Source organism: Carassius carassius, chromosome 37, assembly GCF_963082965.1.
Source record: "Carassius carassius chromosome 37, fCarCar2.1, whole genome shotgun sequence".
Taxonomy (NCBI): Eukaryota; Metazoa; Chordata; class Actinopteri; order Cypriniformes; family Cyprinidae; genus Carassius; species Carassius carassius.
Window position 1 is genome coordinate 4532186 of NC_081791.1, and position 22119 is coordinate 4554304.

At 38.5% G+C, this 22119-nt stretch overlaps 1 protein-coding gene across 1 annotated transcript; it reads left to right on the plus strand.

Moving 5' to 3' along the window:
• Positions 1–1982: 1982 nt before the first annotated feature.
• Positions 1983–5510, plus strand: mafba (MAF bZIP transcription factor Ba). Its single transcript, XM_059527187.1, has one exon. The coding sequence runs from the start codon at positions 2358–2360 to the stop codon at positions 3528–3530; it is 1173 nt and encodes a 390-aa protein (XP_059383170.1). The 5' UTR covers positions 1983–2357; the 3' UTR covers positions 3531–5510.
• The last annotated feature ends 16609 nt before the right edge of the window (positions 5511–22119 follow it).

Sequence of the window (22119 nt, forward strand, 5' to 3'; positions counted from 1 at the left end):
TCTCGTTAGGCCAAATAAGCATGCATCAACACTTTTTCCGCTGTCCATAAGCAAGAGGATCACTTAATAGATCATTAACCACCAATATGCTGCTGACATCAGAGTTTTTCAGCATCTCGCCTCCATTAGAGAGAGAGAGAAAGCATCAGCGGCGAGTCGGAGAGAATCAGAGCGCGTGACTGTACACGGGCCCGGTGCCGCGTGACGGGGCCCGGTACCTCCACTGATCTGTGGAATCCGACTTTAGGTAATAAAGTCAATTTAATTTTACATTAAATTTAAATAATTAACAGTTTGCATTGTAATTGACGTGGAGATGCGATGCAGTGACTTTTTTTGTGACATGGGTGAGTAAAGATCGCAGTGACCGACAGAGGTGAAAATAGTTATAGTGGATAAATAATTAAAATACATTTGTATATACAAAATGTATTACATTTGAAGAATCCGTCAGTTTTGGTAAGTGACGCTTAATATAAACATATATTTTGTGCATATTGTATTAGTGAATATTTCTGAATAAACTGACTGTAATGATCGTGTCCGTCATTTCTGCGACTCGTTCTTAAAGTTCATTCTAATCAAACCTGACCACAGAGGACAAGACATAATATTAAATGCCGAATCTAAAAATGCATTTTGCGTCAAAAGTCAAATACAAATAGCGAAAAAGTAGGGAAGGGGAAAATGTCGTTAAATGAAGAAAGAAATGCAAATATGGAATAAGTCTTTGAACAGGAATAAATACAATAGTTCTTTAGTAGCCTACTAATTAGTCACATTGGCATTATACTTACAGGAATGACCGATAGGATATTAAAGTAGGTTTAATAAATAAGCTACTTCATATGTTTGTGTATATGACTTGTGCTTAACAAAAATAATCAAAAGCCTTAAACACAACGCTGTGACCGTGCATGTTATGGAAGATTTGTGATTGAAACCCTCGTTAATGCACCATGCGACAACAGTTTTAGGTCTCAACTTTTTTAAGTGCACATTTATGCAAAATATTTATTTATTCTCGTTGTTACTTACAGTTTATTTACAGATAAACCCACTCATCTTGCAGTCTCGACTAGCAGGAGCGCACGAGAGGAGCGCACGGCAGCTGGGCGCCACATGAGGGCAGCGTTGGGTGAGTTTTCCTGAATCTAGCGTCACCCGCAGCGCACTTCCCGCCTTTCACATCAGCTTGTCGTGTTGAAAATACAAAAGTCAATAAAAATCTCAATAACACATACACCTGATGGGTCCCGGGCGTCCTCATTCACGCAACGCACCCTCCTCATTAACATCATCTACACCGACGACTTTCAATATCTCCATGATGTTTTGCAATAGCCATTATATTTTAACGAATAGTCTATGCTCAGTAATAAAACCTTTTTGTCCTTGTAAATGACACAAACACGTACATGTTTGTTTAATTGAGTAATTTTGACAAAATGCTACTATTATCATGATTTATTGACTATTTGTGTTGAGGTAGGCTATTGCGCAAACGTTGTTTGATGCAACAACCTGCTGCTGCATGTCACAGACTTTATGGTCTGTTTGGTTTATTTATACTTTAAATAAAACACTTTCACAGATCATCTCAAGCTTTGCTTTCATTTTAAACGCACAATGAAACTAATTTAGAGTCTAGATGTTGTTTTGAATTCAAATAAAGGGAAATATCTGGATGCAATACATGGAGTAAAACTTTTTTATTTTTATTTCTTAAGAACGAGACGTTTTGAAAATATTCTCAGTCATTCAGTATGATCGACTTTATATGCAGTACAAAACAAACGGTTTCTCGTTAGGCGCGCACATATCCTATCAGTCAATACACGAAATACCACTCTCCCTTTCTTCATCCCGTCAGCTGACAACACACAAGCAACGATCATTATGCTAGTTCTCCAGATCTGACTGGCTGCCGGACTCCTCTGACGTCACGCGCGCGTAGACTATAACAGCACCGAGAGCTCTGGCGTCCTGCTACAGTCTGAATACTCAGGAGCGAGTGCTAGCTGAACTCTCTGCGGTGCAGAGCTGGACAAACACAGCACCCATCCACCTCAACGCTGCTTCACTGGCTTAAGGACATATTCCTGGAGTATCCGGATTCGGGACGGGAGCCCTTGTCCGGTACTCATTTTCGTCTTTTATTTATGTTTTGAGTTCATGCGCGGCGACGGGACAGAGACTTGACTTTTTCCAGTCGTGTCCAAAGACTGCAGCTGTCGAGCACTGCGCGTCCATACGAGACAAATGTCTTTCGCAGTGCATTAGTCCATAAAGTTTTTTTTTTGTTTGCTATTTATTAATATTGCTTTCTCCCGTTTGAACATTTCGAGCGACTCTGCATGCTCCAGCGCTCGAGCGCGTCGCGTTCGGAGACCCATCCAGAAAACTGCATGCGCAAAGAGGGGGAAGAAAGGCAAAAGTCGGGTTTCGCGACGCTGGTGAACACTTTGCTGAAGAACAGGGACACAATGAGCGCCGATCTCGCCATGGGGCCCGAGCTGCCCACCAGCCCGCTGGCGTTGGAATATGTCAATGACTTTGATTTGATGAAATTTGAGGTGAAGAAAGAGGCCTTGGCGGGACTCGACCGCTCCAACATACGGCAATGCAATCGGCTCCAGCCGCAGGGCTCCGTGTCCTCGACTCCAATCAGCACCCCGTGCAGCTCCGTGCCGTCCTCCCCGAGCTTCAGCCCCACGGAGCAGAAGAACCATCTGGAGGAGCTGTACTGGATGCCCAGCGGCGCGTATCCGCAGCAGATCGACCCGCAGACGCTAAGCCTGACGCCCGAGGACGCGGTGGAGGCTCTGATCGGTGCCACGGCGCACGGCCATCCTCCGCCCCCTCATGTGCAGCAGCAGTTGCAAGCAGGAGGCTTCGAGGGATACAGGGGAGCGCACCATCACCACCACGGCCATGCGCAACAGCAACAGCAGCACCACCACCAACATCAACACCAACAATACGGCGCGATGCCCCATCACCCCGATGACATGCCAGGTCACCACCATCATCACCACCACCACCACCACAGTCAGGACCCCGACAGCCCCTCTCCTATCTCGCCTGGGTCCCACCAGCAGCTCCACCACCGGCACCATCACCACCACCACCCCGGCCAGCAGGGTCACCATGGCGCGGGCGGCGGCCTGAATGTGGAGGACCGCTTCTCCGACGACCAGCTGGTGTCCATGTCCGTGCGCGAGCTGAACCGACACCTGCGGGGCTTCACCAAGGACGAGGTGATCCGCCTGAAGCAGAAACGCCGGACCCTGAAGAACCGGGGCTACGCGCAGTCGTGCCGCTTCAAGCGCGTGCAGCAGAAGCACGTGCTGGAGAACGAGAAGACGCAGCTCATCAACCAGGTAGAGCAGCTCAAGCAAGAGATCAACCGGCTGGCCCGAGAGAGAGACGCCTACAAACTCAAGTGCGAGAAACTGAGCGGAGCGAGCGGGTTCCGCGAGGCAGGCTCCACGAGCGACAACCCGTCCTCTCCCGAGTTCTTCATGTGAGTGTGTGTTTCCTATGCCCGAGAGACTTTGCGCTCATTCAGATAACAGCAGATACAGTACTCATATTAGAAGAATAATCCACAAGAAATAATAATCTCATATGTAATCATCGCCACCGATCTTGGCAACTAAAATGCGAAGAACATGTTAGAATGTTTTCTGGGAAATGTAGTTTAGTTGCTTGTAGTAGGACTTTTACTCCTTTCGTAGAGATCTCACAACAAAAAAGAAAAGCGATGAACTGGCTTTTGTACTTCAGATAAAACCTTCTTTCCATCTTCTGGTTTGTTCTCGGTTGATCAGGATAAAGACATAAAAAGAAAGGAAAAAAAAAAGTTTGTGCTAAGCGGGAAGAGAAACTTTGGACTTTTTTTCACTTGGCCAGAAAAGTTGAGAGCACCACGATATGCAAACCTCCCTTCCTCCTCCTGTGTAACGCGCCTGAGCGAGGCGACAGGGGACTTTATGCAACATCTCATTGGTTTATTGCTTGCTTGGTTATATATAGATATATATTAAAAAAGAAAAGAAAAAAACACACAAAAACAAACACATAATTCTGCATTAAGATATTAATCCTGCATGCTGGACATGTATGGTAATAATTTCTATTTTATACACTCTCTTCTTTCTTTCTTTCTTTCTTTCTTTCTTTCTTTCTTTCTTTCTTTCTTTCTTTCTTTCTGTTGATTATGTATCATAAAGAGCATGTTTTTTGATCTCTAGCTCTTTTTTGGGGGGTATGAGACTGGTTCTCCGGTCTCTCATTGTATGGGTTCATTTGGACTTGTAAATATATGCAACAGCAAACCTACAAACCGACATCGAAGAGCTGATTGTTTTCCAAACTTTTCTGATTAGCTTCATGTTTTGGGAATGGATTTCCAGTAACGGGCATTTTGCAGTTTCATTTAAAGCAAGCAAACGTTGTAAAAGAAGCGCACTTTGGGTGGGAATGATTTTGGTATTGGCAGTTTTCATTTCGATTTTTGATTGTTTCTTTGTTTTAGCAGAAACCGCCTTTGAGGAAGACATGCCGCACACGCACATTTAGTCATAGATGTAAAGCACGCCTTTCATTTGGACTGGTGCTCATAGCCTCACGTCTAGTTGTAGCAAGACACAAATGTGTGTGTGTGTGTGTGTATGTGTGTGTGTTTTTTGTTCTTCTTTTTTTCCCCTTCATGCAGGCTGTTGCATATTCTATTGCTATTCTATAACATAAGCAATATAGGTCGTATCTTTTTTGATGGGCAGGATTTCATCGAACGGGCACACTTTCATCGACATTTTTTGAGCTATATGAGCTGCCAGTTTTATAAACCAACATTTCAAACTGTAGTTATTATAATCCAGCTCGAGGGTGTAGGCTTCCTAAATCAGGGGTTTGTGTATTATTGCCTAACATGAAAACTACGCATGTATTTCAACGGAGAGTTTCAATGATCAAATGTTAAATGTTTTCCTTTATTTTTATTTTTATTTTTCTGCCGGTCAGTAAAAAATAAGGGATTCAGGTTCTGCATACTCTCAAAATTAAAAAAGAAATAAATAAATATATGTCTCATGTTATTGTTCTGTTTTTTGTTTGTTTTATTATTATGTCGATATTCTGGTTCTGCTGGCCAGATGCATAGTTTTTATTTTAATGATTAAATTAACAAAACTGTCAGATCATATTGAATAGGCATGGTGCTTGCATCTAAGAAATATTGTTAAAAGTCATGCATTTAACAATCTTTTTGGTTTATTACTGATTCAACTGTGTTGAAATCAAATGTAAACTGCAGCAGCGGGTTGTTGTTTTGTTTGTTAATTTCATGTATTATGAGGGGATCAATTTTCAAATCTGTTTATATAAATGGAAAAAAGAATAGAGTTCAATTCGGACTGTTCCATTCAGGCTGGTTTCTGTTTCGTTTTTGCTGTTTTTGGAAGAAATGGTTTCCTATTTTGCTTATTAAAGTCAGTGAAATGGCATTGATTTCGTAGCCACTTATTTTCTGCGTCAATTCCTGTGTCTGTCAAAGTTATGCAACATTTCGGCTTAACTGTGTGACGCATTGTTATCACGCATCACTGCAATCCAGTAATCAATTAGTCGGCAATCAACTTTTTTGGAAATTTGGCAGAGGAACGATATTTCCCCGGGGCTGTTTGAGCGGGTCTCTCGCTGAACTTTGAGCTCAAACGACCCGCACGCAGAAATGCGCTCCTGCTGTTAATAACGGGATTCATGTTCGACGGTCTAACTGACCTTTTATTGAAATAGAATTAGCCTACACATAGACCATTACTTGGTAAGACAAAGAAGAAGAAGAAGAAGAAATCTGAGGTTGAACTACTTTTTATTAGTTTATAGCGGGTTACTTAAAAAGGATATAAAATAAAAGGACGTTTTAGACTATTTTACATAATTAGAGAGAGAGAGAGAGAGAGAGAGAGAGAGAGAGAGAGAATTAAAGCTAAAAGCAGAAGCTGTGCGAAGTCTCGCTCTCTCTTGGTGTGTGTTTAGGCCTTCAGTGATTTGCAGCGCCTGCAGAATCCGGCGCGCACGTGCGCTCGGTAAAATGAGATCTTTGACCTTGCGCTCAAAGCACAGACTGTGGGAAAAGGACAATTAACCCTTCCGACACCCGATACTACAAACATTTTCAGATTCCAAATTTATTTAACGACTAGTCTGGATATTTGCTAATAAAAAAAAGGCGCAATGTGTTTTAAGGACAGTGTGATTAACACGCGGAAAATTCTAAAAAGATTTAGCATGTATATATGTAACTATAGTAGCCTATATAGAATGTACTATGCAACCATAGTTGGTCTTATAGAGCGTATTTCTTACTGAGATATAATTTTTTAATCAATTATGGGTGCATATAATCCTAACTATGCAAAACCTATTGCACATTTTTGTCTATAACAATATATTCAGTAGCCTATTGTTTCTTGTCTTGTATGTCAGTGTAGTTTTATTGTCTTTTGCACGACTGCTATTACAAAATATAATGATATTGCAATTTAGGTTGGAGGACAGAATTTACAAAAAAAGTATTTAGTATTATCTAAAACTGTTTCAAATTGGATGTAACCAAAAACTTCTAGAATTTGTGTAATTGGACTTTTGTCTTATAGGCCTTTTGGAATTGTGAAATGCAGTATACCCCTAATGCTTAGCCTAATTACACAGCACACAAATATATTGTTATTATTATATATATTTAATACAAATATAACACAAATATATTGTTATTATATATATATGTTATTATATATATATATGTTATTATATATATATATATATATATATATATATATATATATTCAATTAAAAGAAAAAAGCTACAGAAAGTAGACATCCAGTTAGGCACTGATTTCTATCTAACATCATTCCATGTTAAGAGGATTCAGAAATGGATGAAGGTTTTGCTATGAGTGTGTCTAGCGCACAGCTAGTAAGCGAAGCCTGTTTTGAGAGCTTTGCCGCTCTTCTCCAGAGCATGAGAGAAGGACAAGGGAGAGTGTTGTTAGGATTTCCTGACGGTTTTCAGTTTCTGGTGTCAGAACATTATCTGCCATGTGTCTGCACAATCTCAAGGGCAGGGTGAAAGCAGCGAGGCCTGAGCCAAGAGCACAGCCCCCACTACAACACATATTAAACCCAATATCCCACCCATAATAATATTCATATCAACATTACTGACTGTATTCGTAGAAGACATGCAGTGCAAAGTGTTAATTTCATAATTATTTTATTTTATTGTGCTCTTGCATTACTAGCTGCAATGATTTAAGCAGTGAACCCTGTTATGGGAATATCAATTAAAATGTGCTGCAATTAGATTTCATCGTTGTAAATATCGACAGAGGTAATTGCGCAGTCAAAAAGTCAACATGCATAGACCAAGCTTTTACATTCTCTTTAGGATTAAATGTTCAATTATTATGAAATTTTAGTGTTGCAAGGAAAAAATCAATTACACTCACTGTTGCTTTTGTTCAATAAGCTCTCAAATTGTTATTGATTCTAATCGTTAGCATCTTCTGTATACTGTAGAGTGGAATGCTGTTTCTTGATTTTATTTATTTATTTATTTATTATATGTTCCTCTGCATACAGTATCTTTGCGCAAAGAGACAGAGGAAAGAGCAAAAGAAGGAAGGAAAAGAGTAAAAGTAAGTAGAAGGGTATAATAATGACAGAATGTGAAACACATTGACGTACTGACCCCAGTGCACGTGAAAGCCCATGAGACCCCTGAGAGTGTTATTGACATGACTTTCAAGTACTTGTGTAGAACAGGTGTACGCGCAGAATACACGTGCACATGCACAAAAGTCTGTCACCAAAGACTGATGGAAACACACACAGAATTCGAATGCAACGGCGGCATGCGTATCCACAATCATGCAATCAGATCACAAACGGGCAACAAGGACGCACACAGATTTACACAGCATTACAAATGAAGAGAAAAACATACATTCTTCCACCCTAACTCATAACAGCACAATATCATCCATAACGTAAGTAGAGAGAAGACCTCACATATCCATACAAGCTCACCTCTGCTATCAAAGGAGATTTCACTAATCGTCCTCTCACCAAGGAGAAGCTCAAGCTTAACACTGTAGAGTCAACACTCACCACTTTTGCTCTTCTCTTATATTTCAAATATTATATATTATATACTATTATATGTCACTCAGAAAGTCATATCAACTCTTGACAGTATGGGTCAGACTTCAAAGTTACATGCTGATACTGTAATAGTTATGGACACTGCATTTTTTATTTTTTATTTATTTATTCTCTCAGAAAAAGTGGCATCTTTTAGGGTTTTGAACACATCATAGGCCTAATTTCTAAAAACCACTGATGGCTGACTCTGTCAATGTTATAGCAGTGTTGACATATTTATGACAATGTATTGTATAATAAAACATTTTGATGTTGAAAAAAAAAAAAAAAAAAGCTTATTCCAAATAGAAGTTCATCACAAGCTGTTTACATGGAAATTTACTATTCAGATTGTCTTAGTTAGGAGAATCGCATGCATATACAAAACTAGTAAATAAATGTCTGTTCTGGATTCAGTTCAGTGTGAGTTTAATCTGAATTTCAGGAAGAACACAACTGCTGTAAACATTTAATTAATAAAATTTGTTTCTAGTTTCTTGGTATCTCACCACTTGTTAAAATCTATTTATATTCTCATTCGTCATCTGCACTAACTACAGTGTTTGCCTCGGTAGCATGCATCCGGTACACTCTCTCTGATTTACAGACTTTGCTGCACATTTACAAAGAGGTATTTATATAATATATAAACCAATGACTAGTGACATATTTCAAGCTGTTTGCTAATTGCCCTCTCAGGTTCACATCAGGACAGCTGAAAGAGCTGATCAATTGCAACTTGAACACTGTGTTTTCACAATCAGTCTACAGACAACCATCAACGTTTAGAAAGTGACGTGTGCATACATTCGTACTTCCAGTATGTAAAGCCATGACTCCAGCAGTTTTCCAGGGAAGTTACTTTTACAGGAAGACCAGACATTCATCACAGGAAAACACATTTTCCTCACTCAACCATTCCGGGAGAAAGTTCCTCTCTGGTATAAGCATGAGTGATGCCAAACCTGGGCATCTAGGTCCAATTTTCTTTTCCTTCACCTTGTCTTTACCACTAGGTTTTCATAATTGGCCACCATTTTTTTGCAACCAGGAAATATGATTTGGAGCTTTAATTCTGGCCTTCAGATGTAATCTCACTAGTCAAAGTTTTGACTATTGGCATAAAATGTATGTATTGCAGTTATTCTGTATGTCTTTTAAATTATAGCACAGCAATGTGTTCTGCAGACAATTCTGAAGAAATTAGAGGAAACCGTGTGTTGACTTTGGTCAGAATTCTCCTCTTTATTTTCCAGAAGTAATAAGTACCAATTATTTCAGATATATACTGTAACTCAGAACAGTTAGTGAATTTACAGCTGTGCTGGATGAAGTTATTGACAAACTTTAAATCAAGAGACCAGGCCACTTGCAGGTTTTTCTTTAAACCATGCAAAATGTGACAATTCAAACAAACAATTTATACTGGGAGCCCGAGATTAAGTCCAATGACGCCTTCTCAGTTTTAGCCACCATAAACTAAAACATTTATTTATTATTATTAATAATAATAATAATAAAGATTCATTTAAATGTCAAACTTATGTAAATTACAACTTTTGAGTGCATGTTCCAGTATTATATGAAGGACATCATAGATGTGATAATCAATGGAGTATTGTTTGAATTTAGATTTGACTGATTTATTAACTGATCCACAGATGTTCATTCATTCATTCATTCATTCATTCGCTCATTCACTCATTCATTTATTCATTCATTCACTCATTCATTCACTCATTCATTCATTCATTCATTCACTCATTCATTCATTCATTCATTCATTCATTCATTCACTCATTCATTCATTCATTCATTCACTAATTCATTCATTCATTCATTCATTCATTCGCTCATTCGTTCATTCATTCATTCACTCATTCATTCATTCATTCATTCATTCATTCATTCATTCATTCGCTCATTCGTTCACTCATTCATTCATTCATTCATTCATTCATTCATTCATTCGCTCATTCATTCATTCATTCATTCATTCACTCATTCATTCATTCATTCATTCACTAATTCATTCATTCATTCATTCATTCATTCATTCGCTCATTCGCTCATTCATTCATTCATTCATTCGCTCATTCGTTCATTCATTCATTCATTCGTTCATTCATTCATTCGTTCATTCATTCATTCATTCATTCATTCATTCGTTCATTCATTCATTCATTCGTTCATTCATTCATTCATTCATTCATTCATTCATTCATCCATTCGTCCATTCATTCATTCATTCATTCATTCGCTCATTCGTTCATTCATTCATTCGTTCATTCATTCATTCATTCATTCATTCATTCATTCATTCATTCATTCATTCATTCATTCGTTCATTCATTCATTCGTTCATTCATTCATTCATTCATTCATTCGTTCATTCATTCATTCGTTCATTCATTCATTCATTCATTCGCTCATTCATTCATTCATTCATTCATTCATTCATTCATTCATTCGTCCATTCATTCATTCATTCACTCATTCATTCATTCATTCATTCAATTATTCATGCATTCTGAAACAAATATTTCTGTAAGTTATTTTTTGGTATGCAATGTGTAATGATCTGCTTTATGCACTTTGTGCTGATGAAGGTTCCACCCTCTCTGTCTCTTTTCACACTAGTTTGTTGCATGTGTTTGTGTTTGAGGTTTTGTGTTACAGAGAAACATGCTCATCGCCATCAACATCTGCGAGTGTTTTGGAGCTTCAAAGCTTCAAGACCAATTAAAGAAAAAGAAAGCAAGAGCTCTACTAACACAGACGTATAAACACTGATCTACAGGAACAAACCTCAACAAGTTACCCACTATAAAGTTTTCCATTTAATCTTAAATTTCTACGTCTAAAGGAAATTTATGTAATAGTTTTTACATGTATGACAGATTTTGATTAGATAAGCTGAAGAAGTTAATATTGAGTAACTTCCAGTATAAGACATATCATTTCCAGAGGTTTGTCTGTTTTTGTTTTCCATCAATACAAATTGTTCCAAATGAAGTCAAAATGCTTCATTCTCTGAACAACGCAAACTTGTGGTGTTGTTTTGTCTTCTTGAATGAATATGTGTTTTGAACAAATCGGCTGAGTGAATGATTCAATGATTTGTTAACACAGATACACATACAGGTGTAACAATATTACCTGTAGAGAGATCACCGACAAAGCCCTACCAGTGTTGTATAATAACAAGTAATATTATTGCATATTATGTATTCAAGATGTGTGTGTGTGTGTGTGTGTGTGAGTGTGTGTGTGTGTGTGTGTGTGTGTGTGTGTGTGTTTATACTGTATATATTTGTCATTGCACAACATGTACAATTATAAAAAGAGGTCAATCTGATCGGGACAAACAGCTAAAATTTTACAGAATTTTTACAGAATGTTTTTGATATTATTCTTATATGGTTAAAGCCAGTGCTGGGTAGTAAGTGATTACATGCAATCTAGATTACATAATCGGATTCCAAAAATGAAGTACCCTTAATTAAAGTGCATTCTGGAATTCTGGAAAAAATATTTAAAACTTGGAATACTTTGGAAGTATAAATTCATTGTTGTTTTCATGTTTATTCATGTTTGTTCATGTAATGTGGGATTGCCCAGATGTTTTTGTCAGCCAAACCCCCCAAAAATAAAATATTGACTTGAAATATCTCTGAGGAAGTTAATATTTCAATAATTGAATATGTTTACAGTTCCTTGATGTTGGTAAATAGTCACATAGACATGCAGGTAGACATATAAAATACTTATATATTTAATTTTCAACTAAAATCAACTAAAACTATATATATATATATATATATATATATATATATATTCTTTTTTCTCATATCAGCTTGCTTTTTTATATCAGTATGGCACTTTTAATGGTAAGTTTAAAACAAGTTTGATTTTAAAAAGTAATCTAAAAGTAGTCTAAAAAGTAGTCAGAATACATTACCTAAAAAGAGTAACCCAGATTACGTAAGTAACTCCAGTTTTTAGCGTACAACCTGTAATCAGTTACAGTTAGTAATCTGCACAGCTCTGGTTAAAGTTCGTCCAAATAAACTGATGGACATCTTATCCAATTTTTACCCTAGCATTTGCTTGTTAGTTTGGCTAATTTGAGCGGAAACTTTCCAACACCTATAGCAGGGCAGAGCGCTCTCATGATCATGGATGTCTGTGTGAACAATAATCTGAGTCACGTACTGAGCTCAGCCTCTATATGCTGGCTACCTCATGTGTTCAGTAGCCAGGGCAAGCGGGATTGACCTGACTTGTGCATGAAGTTTGGGCAGATTGTGATTACACAGGGGGAAAAGATTAAAGAGATTATGCTATTTTGGAGGATTATGAAAAGTAGATTTTTCCCCCAAAACGAATAAGCCCTGCGGCCCTCCCACTGCACTGGTCTGAAGCATGCAGATGAGGAGAGAGTTAACAGGTGTCAGAAGCTCAGCAGCATTCCATCCAACACATACAGTACACTCTTAAAAATAAAGGGTTATAAAAGGTTCTTTCAGAGTGATGCCATAATCTGAAGAACCTTCTTTTGCCACAAAGAAGCTTTTGTGAAACAGAAAGGTTCTTCAGATGATAAAGGTTCTTTATGGAGCCATTTAGACAAAGTTTTCTTCTTTGCATTGTGGAGCACCTTTATTTTAAAGGGGTCATGGCACTGCTAGAAAGAACATTATGTTGCGTATTTGGTGTGATGCAATGTGTTTATTAGGTTTAAGGTAAAAAAAGAAAATACACATTTTCCACATAATGTAAATTATTGTTGCTACCCTATGCCCCTACATTTTTAAGCTCATAGTTCTGAAAAGCGAGGTGTACACTGATTGGCCAGCTATACAGTGCATTGAGTCTTAACTTTTATAAAGAATATTTCTTTGGGGTTGAGACTTAAGTTTTTGCAACTTTAGGGATCTTATCAACAACAGTGCAACAAAATGTATTTTGGAATTCTTTATCCATTCTGAAATCCTGAAATCTAAAGTGATGAAACAGCACCAACTGGTCAATAAGTTCTATCTCTAGTTGATGTTATTGGGGTTGTGTCGAGTGGTTGTCAGTCTTGCTTTTGCATGAAGAGAACGAGAGGCAAATTTGGAGTTGGGCAAAAGGGAAAATAAAGTGAATATATGGGCTAACTCTCTTGTGCTCTGGAATTAATTTAGCATAAATGTGTATCATAACTGTGTGATGTGACATGAGTAACATCAACAGTTCACAGGTAATTTTGCACTGTAAATAGAGTTTAACTTTATGCAAATGAGTAGTCCTCATGATACTGTTTGACAGTACAGTTAAGAAGAAACGTTGACTAGAACCAACAGCAAAGCAGCTTCAAACTAAGCTTTAGTCCAAACCAACCAGAAGTGTGGTATCTGAAGTGAAAAATACTAAAGGTGTGGTCTCAATAGCAAAATCTAAGTTTGACAAAATTTCAGGACAAAAAAATGTCCAGTGTCCATTATCAATAGTGTAGCGATGTATTAACCACAGCTCACAGAGAAGTTACTTTCAAACTAATAATCTTCTGTCCGTTAGCATTGGTTAAGCCATTGCGGAATCCATGTCCAATAAAATTCCAGATTAAACATTAGGTATGTGCTGATAAATGATGTTTGAGTATACAGTTCCAGTGAAGACAGACAAATTACTTGACACTTAAAACTTGTTGTTAGACCTATGTTCATGTTTTGTTGTTGTTTAGCTCTCCATGCTCTAGTTTTTCTCTTGTGTTTCATTGTGCCCATATTTGGTTGTTCCTGTTCATGGTTGTTCCTGGATTCATCATTCAGTTTCTTACTTCATTCTATGTCTTCTGCGTTCCTGATGTTCGAGCCTTTTGGTTTATTAAAATGGGTTTGTTTAAGTTTATTACCACGTCTCCTCGCTCCAATATACACCTGGTGAGATGGCGTGATTCTATGATTGTGTGCTTAAAATGCAGAAATGTTAATCCATGCATTTATGACCTCAAGGTTAGATTATTGTAATGCCTTTTTGGGTGGTTGTTCTGCACGCTTAGTAAACAAACTACAGCTAGTCCAAAATGCAGCAGCAAGAGTTCTTACTAGAACCAGGAAGTATGACCATGTTAGCCTGGTCCTGTCAACACTGCACTGGCTCCCTATCAAACATCGTATAGATTTTTAAATATTGCTTATTACTTATAAAGCCCTGAATGGTTTAGCACCTCAGTATTTGAATGAGCTCCTGTTACATTATAATCCTCTACGTCCGCTACGTTCTCAAAACTCCACTCTTAATACCTAGAATATCAAAATCAACTGCGGGCGGCAGATCCTTTTCCTATTTGGCGCCTAAACTCTGGAATAACCTACCTAACATTGTTTGGCATCTACGCTAATATTAGTCTGATTCTCTCTTATTCCGAGGTCACCGTGGCCACCAGATCCAGTCTGTGTCCAGATCAGAGGGTCACTGCAGTCACCCGGATCCAGTACGTATCCAGACCAGATGCTGGATCAGCACCTAGAAAGGACCTCTACATCCCTGAAAGACAGCGGAGACCAGGACAACTAGAGCCCCAGATACAGATCCCCTGTAAAGACCTTGTCTCAGAGGAGCACCAGGACAAGACCACAGGAAACAGATGATTCTTCTGCACAATCTGACTTTGCTGCAGCCTGGAATTGAACTACTGGTTTCGTCTGGTAAGAGGAGAACTGACCCCCCAACTGAGCCTGGTTTCTCCCAAGGTTTTTTCTCCATTCTGTCACCGATGAAGTTTTGGTTCCTTGCCGCTGTCGCCTCTGGCTTGCTTAGTTGGGGTCACTTCATCTACAGTGATATCGTTGACTTGATTGCAAATAAATGCACAGACACTATTTAAACTGAACAGAGATGACATCATTGAATTCAATGATGAACTGCCTTTAACTGTCATTTTGCATTATTGACACAATGTTTTCCTAATTGATGTTGTTCAGTTGCTTTGACGCAATGTATTTTGTTTAAAGCGCTATATAAATAAAGGTGACTTGACTTGACTTGAATTCCGGATGTGACTGAAAGATGACTATTTGTTTCAATTCCCGACTCCAGACAATTGACGAAGAACGATAGTGGATTTTTATAAATTGTGTTCTTGATTTATATGGTTCCAAGTTTTTTGTTGATGTCGAGGAACATCATCTTCCTCCCATCGAGAAAGCTGTAGATGCTTCAGCTCACCACAAGCCAACACCCTCCACATACTGTACCAATGAGCCTGCTCTCAAAGTGCCACCCACATTTCCCAGAGTTCTCAGAAGTTCCTCCTTAGTCCTCAGCCCAGGAACGCCAGCTTAGTTGAAGCCAGGATTGATGGCCTCTCTGAAGTCAAGCCCGCCAGCCACTCCATTGTCAAGCCCAGTCAAGGCAAATCTGAAGTCAAGCATGCCGTCCTCACTGAAGTCAGGATCACCGGCTAATTCGTCATCAGGCCTGCCAGCCGATTCCTTCCCTAGGATGACAGCAGTTATGTCCTTCACCTCTTCCAAAAAAAAGGAGAATGCAGAGGAAGAAATTTTAGGCTCCAGCCCCTGAGTCCACTCCAGTGTCAGCTCGGGCCCCTGGGTCCACTCCAGTTTTTACTCTAGCACTGAGCTCCTGTTCCTATGTCCAGTCCCGAGAGATACTATGTTCCCAGGTCAGGCCCAGGGAGGGCTCCTGTTTCCAAGTCCAGCTCAGAGAAGGCTACAGTTCCCATGTCCTGCCCAGAGAGGGCCGCTGTTCCCTCGTCTGGCCCAGGGAGGGTCACAGTTCCTGAGTTAAGCCCACGGAGGGCCACTGTTCCCACGTTTGGGCCAGGGAGGGCCACAGTTCCTGAGTTAAGCCCACAGAGGACCGCTGTTCCCAAGTTTGGGCCATTGAGGGCCTCAGATCCCTAGTTCGGCCTAGATTTTTCCCAATGAATTTATTTGTTATTTATTTATTTTTAATGTGGGGTGGGGAAATATTGCTCCAGCCGTAAGGGCCAGGCCGACTGCTAAGGCTATCCCACCATGACCAACTGAGCTTCCTGTGTTGCCATGTTTCTCAGAACTCCCCAAGCTTCCTGAACGGCTTTGTCCGCCATGGCCCCCTGAAATGTCTGCTCCGCCATGGCTCCCCACGCCGTCTCCTCTGCCATGGCTCTCCGAACTCACAGAGCTGCCTGAACGGCCTGATCTGCCATGAATCCCAGATCCGGTACCGCCCTGGAGGCCTTCCGTCCCATAAAAGCCTGTCCCTAGAGGCCTACAGAGCAGGGCACCCCCCTCCCCGTTGGAAGTTATGTGGCGCGTGGACAGGGGGAGGTTATGTCAGACCTGTGTTCATGTTTTGACTGTGTTCAGGTTTCCATGCCCTAGTTTCTCCATCATGTTTCATTGTGACAATATTTGGTTCTTCCTGTTCCTGCACATAGTGTGTTTCATTTGTCTCAGGTGTGTATTGTTATCCCCTCGTTAAGTTGTGTATTTAAATAGTGATCTGTTCATGGTTTCATCATTCTTTGTCTTAACGTGATTCTATGTCTCCTGCGTTCCTGATGTTCAAGCCTTTTAGTTTATTAAAGTCTGTTTATGTTTATTTCCCTGTCTCATCGTCTCCTCGCACCTCAGGAGTGCTACACTTGTCATGTTGAAGAAATGGTCTAACATGCTGCTGTTTCCTATTGTACTATAGAAGAAGAAGAAGAAGAAAAAGAAGAAAACATTTAATATTCAATGGTATTTTGTTTTCCGGTGAATTGCAAATATCCAACAAGATACATTTTAATCAGGCCTAAACCCAACTGAACTCCTTATAATCAAGCAGGTGTTTTAAAATGTGAACATATTTCAAAGTATTACTATTTAATACTGTATTTGTGATCAAATAAATGCTTCCTTGCTGAGCAGCAGTGACCAATATTATTGATATTATTATTACTAGTATTATTTAGTTGTTGTTATAGTGGATATCATCGGATTTGCAGTGATCAAAAAGTATTAATGCAGTTTTATTATTGTATTAATGTATTTGATTAAAGTATTAATAATGTATTATTTGGTAATTCTTTCTGACAAACTATGGAACCAAGCTGTGGTTGGATATTTTATCTGACAAACAGACTTATTATCTTACGCAACTGTGCTTCTCAAGTACGTTTATCTCATTTTAAGTGGTTTAGATACATTTACTGGAAATCAAAACAAAAAATACAGATGAAAAACATGATTGTGTTACAGGGCAGAATCCTTGAACTGCTTCTGAATTGGTTGTGTTCTGGTTGTTAGGAGGTCTGATAAAGAGATGCATCTGGAGGAGTTAAAAGAGGGACAATGTAGTCCTACTCTCTCACCCAGTGTCTCTCCCAGCTCTCCTGGGAGGAGGAAAGGGAAGGAATAGACTCAAGAAAAAGTGTGTCTGCCAGAGGCCAGCAGAGCCCTAATCAAACGCTACTGGTTTAGCGCAAAAACTTTGGGGTAAAAATATCCACCTATTTATATGCAGTCAGGAAGGGCTCCCCTCTCCGAGTTTACAGAGAACAGCACAGCTAAAATGTGAACTCTGATCCTGGAGGACAGACGTGTTCAAGTGAACGTTTCGGTTACGCCATGAAGAGTTGGAGCATGTCAGAATCCTTAATAATAGGATGTCATGTGCTCCTCTGTTCTTGTGTCAAACCACATGCTCTGCTGAGATGGACTTCCTCATTCTTTGTGGGCCCAGAAACGTTTAAGTTTTACATGTGAAAACAATTGCAATCATTAAATGAACTCTTATGAACTCAGTGAACTCAAATTATTTTAACATGTTTTCTAGGCTAATCAAAAACTAGTTTGCATACTAATTGAAGGATGTGGAATAGAAGGTGTGGTGAATAATATAATTGATGATATAATTGTTTTGACCACTGTAGACAAATGCAGAAGAACAAAGTACAGTGGAATAAAATCCAGTGTATTTCTGTAGTATGACCATTGATCAGGACACCTCAGCTCAATTTATAGAGATGAAATATTAAATTATTTGACTCACTTGCTGGTCCCAATTGACTTCCTTAGAGTGAAAAAATACTATGAAAGTTTATATATATATATATATATATATATATATATATATATATATATATATATATATATAGAGTATAAAAGAAGTGTCTTTATTTTTATTTGCTCAATTGATGTCACAGATGTGATCATAAATTGTGTTAAATGTGTTCTTTTAGTTGGTCTTCAGGATTCCACAATGTACTCAAAAGGCATTCTCTGAGCAAGCAATGAGGGTCATGAACGTGTTTATTAGATAAACACATACTGTATCTCTACACATGAACATACAGAGAGCTGGGAGTCTTTGCTGCCTTGTCCTGTTCTGGGTGAAAGTGTGTTCTATCCCCAGTCCAAAGGATGAACCAGGGAAATATTTGTGGCAAAACTGTGGTCAGAGAGAAAGAGTGAAAAAAAAGAGTAAAAATAGGGAGTGAAACAGAGAGTTTGGAGGAAGGAGAGCGTGTCCCTGTTTTATAATGAAGGTGTGTTTGAAAATGTATCCATATTCTTTTTAAACGGCACTCTCCAGATTTTCTATTTGCAGTATGTTACTAGCATTCAATATGTTCAGATGTCCAATACATTTATTTTATTAAGTTTTGATTTGAATTTTATTTATTTATTTATTTATTTTGTTATAAAAGACCACAGTTTTTGAACTATATATATATATATATATATATATATATATATATATATATATATATATATTAGTGCTGTCAAACGATTAATCGCATCCAAAATAAAAGACCACAATAACTAACAAAAAAAGTTTTGGTCACATAATATATATGTGTGTGTGTACTGTGTATATATAGTATGTATTTATCAATACACTCACATGCATGTATATATTTGAGAAAATGGTATATTAAATATATTTATATATAATATAAATGATATAAATATAAATATATGTATTTTGTTGTATATTGTTATATATATATTGTTGATTTTGATTGCTTCCGTTGTCCTCATTTCAAGTCGCTTTGGATAAAAGCATCTGCTAAATGACTTGTAAATGTAATGTAAATATATACATTTGAATACATGTAAATATTTTCAAAATATATGCTGTATGTGTGTGTATTTATATATACATAATAAATATGCACAGTACACACACATATATTACGTAAACAAAAACTTTTATTTTGGATGTAATTAATCGCAATTAATCATTTGACAGCATTCATATATTTATTGGTAACTTAATATATAAATTAAATATATAAACTTTCTGGACAATGGACATAATCCCAAACACACACTTATATCATCCACACTCACAGCGGAGCTGTTGCAGATGAGATGGCGTGTGTAATGACACACTGGTGGGAATCTGCCGTTGCATGTTAATTCTTCCTTCACGCTTGCCTTGACGAAGACAGAGACTCTAATTGAAGCTAAACAAACTGCTGACCCAGAGCACAGCTCAAGGTCCTATCCACACACACACCAACACCCACAAGAACATGCACACACAGATACACACATGCACCATCATGCATATGCATTCCTGTACATTCATCTGCATAGTAAGCATGTCACCATGCAAACAAAGCAACATACAGGTGTACATGCACATAAGCAGATGCAGAACCGCAGTCTGGGTGACACAGTTTAAGAGGGAGCGTCCTGTGTTCTTTTCTATGATTTTACTATGAACATCTGCATATGCGGATTACACATAATGCTTCAGCCTGTACACACATATTATGGAATATGCATGTCAGCATGTCACCATGCAAACAGTTGCAGCTGAAGAGAGAGTCATAGTTGTTATCTGTTAGTGATGCATGCACATGCATGCATCATACATGGACCAGTCTGAACAAACATATTTTTGCATATATGCATGTTCCTTTGTAAGCACTTTACCATGCAAATGCGGTGACACATAAATGTGCATCAACAAATGCAAATGCAGACCTGCAGAACTACTGACTGGGTGACACAGTTGTAGAGAGAGTGTACAAGAGTGTACCACAAATGCATGTGTAAACATACAAACACTTGAACAAACACACACACACACACACACACACACACACACACACACACAGGCTGTATGTGCATTTTCTAGTACATACATAATCATTTTTAAACATTTTACCATGCAAATACAGTGACTCATACATGCAAAAAAATAAAATAAATAAAATAAAAATAAAAAACAGGTGTTGATTTCACCATGAAAAAAAATAAATCAATGTACAGCATGCAATGCATGCACATACACACTTGCACCTATACACACATCTTCTGGCATATGCATTCTTCTAAATTAGCATGCCACCATTCAAATGCAAGTATACATTATTAAGAAAGCAAACGTAAGAATGTCGGGCCTTTATGATCTCTGTATATCTGATGTATTTGTTTTAACCCTAATGCATTCTCACACATGCATGCAGTTGCTTTCGCATACACACATGCAACAGCCTGTGTGCACATATTCTGGCATATACATTCTCTATATTAACATTTCACCAATCAAATGCAATGATGCATAAATGTGCATGCAAAAATGTAAATGTAGATCTGCAGGACCACTTCATGGTTGATAAATTCGATTTTAGCACCAATGCATGCACAGACATGCATGTGGTCGCTTGCACATAAGCATACATACCAGCCTGAACATCCATTTTAACATCTCTGTTAGTCACTTAACTATGCAACTTAATACAGTGACACATGCATGCAAGCTCAAATGCGGATGCAGGCCTATAAGACTTCTGCAAGTGTGAGAGGTAGACATTTGTAGAAAGAGTATCATAATTGATGTCATTAGTAATCCAGACATACACATGGATGCAGTTGCAGTAACACCATCAGCCGGAAGTTAACATATGCATGTTTCTCTGTTAGTATGCATAAATGCAGATGCAGAATGACAGTAGGAGAGGGAGTCTACAACAAACAAATTTATATGCATATATAAATGTTTTTTCATTTTCCAACATTTCCATGCAGCTATGGAAGCATGTCACCATGCAATTATATTGCACGCAGAGTGTTGCAGACTTACACAATACCTCTGCATGGGTAAAAGATTTGTAGAGAGAGTGTCATAATTTTCATTTGTAATGGCATCACTAATCCATGCATATACATGCATGCAGTCGCTTGAACGTACATGCACCAGCCATATTTTAAAATATACAAGCTTCTCTGTTAGTATATCACTTTAAGCAGTGAGACATGCATACATGCACAAATGCAGGCCTAACAGCACTTCTGCATGGGTGGCACAATTGTTGAGTGAGTGTCATAGAAGATGTTGTTAACTGCACCACTAATGCTTGCATACATGCATGGAACTGCGTCAGCATACATGCACCAGCCAAAATAGGCATATGGCTGCATAACCATGCTCCATTATAAACATTTTATTACACAAACACAATGACACAGTGAAACGTGCATGCATGTAAATGACGCATGCATGTCACCTTGCAAAAATAGTGATGCAAATGCAGATGGAGGCCTGCAAAAATATATCTTTAATTTCACCACTAATGCATGCACACATGTGTGTGTAGCCGTTTCAACATACATGCAACTGCCTGAATAAGCATATGACTGCATATGCATGCTCCTTCCTAAGCATTTTACTACACAAACATAGTGACACAGCATGCATGCAATAGCTTGCATTTTCTGACACATGCATAACTGAAAAGTGTGCAAGAACAAATGCAGATGCAGGCCTGCAGAACCAATGACTGGGTATCCAAGAGAATTTTTAGGGCTTGATTTGCCCCGTTTCAGAGCATCTAAAGGAAACACAAGGACGCCTTTGTGTCATCTGCACTGTGAATCCCTGCTGCGGCCTGCAGATTATTTCACTGTGCTACAC

Excerpts from the sequence above, each read along its gene's own strand:
- mafba (XM_059527187.1), top strand. The coding sequence starts at position 2,358 with ATGCTCCAGCGCTCGAGCGCGTCGCGTTCGGAGACCCATCCAGAAAAC.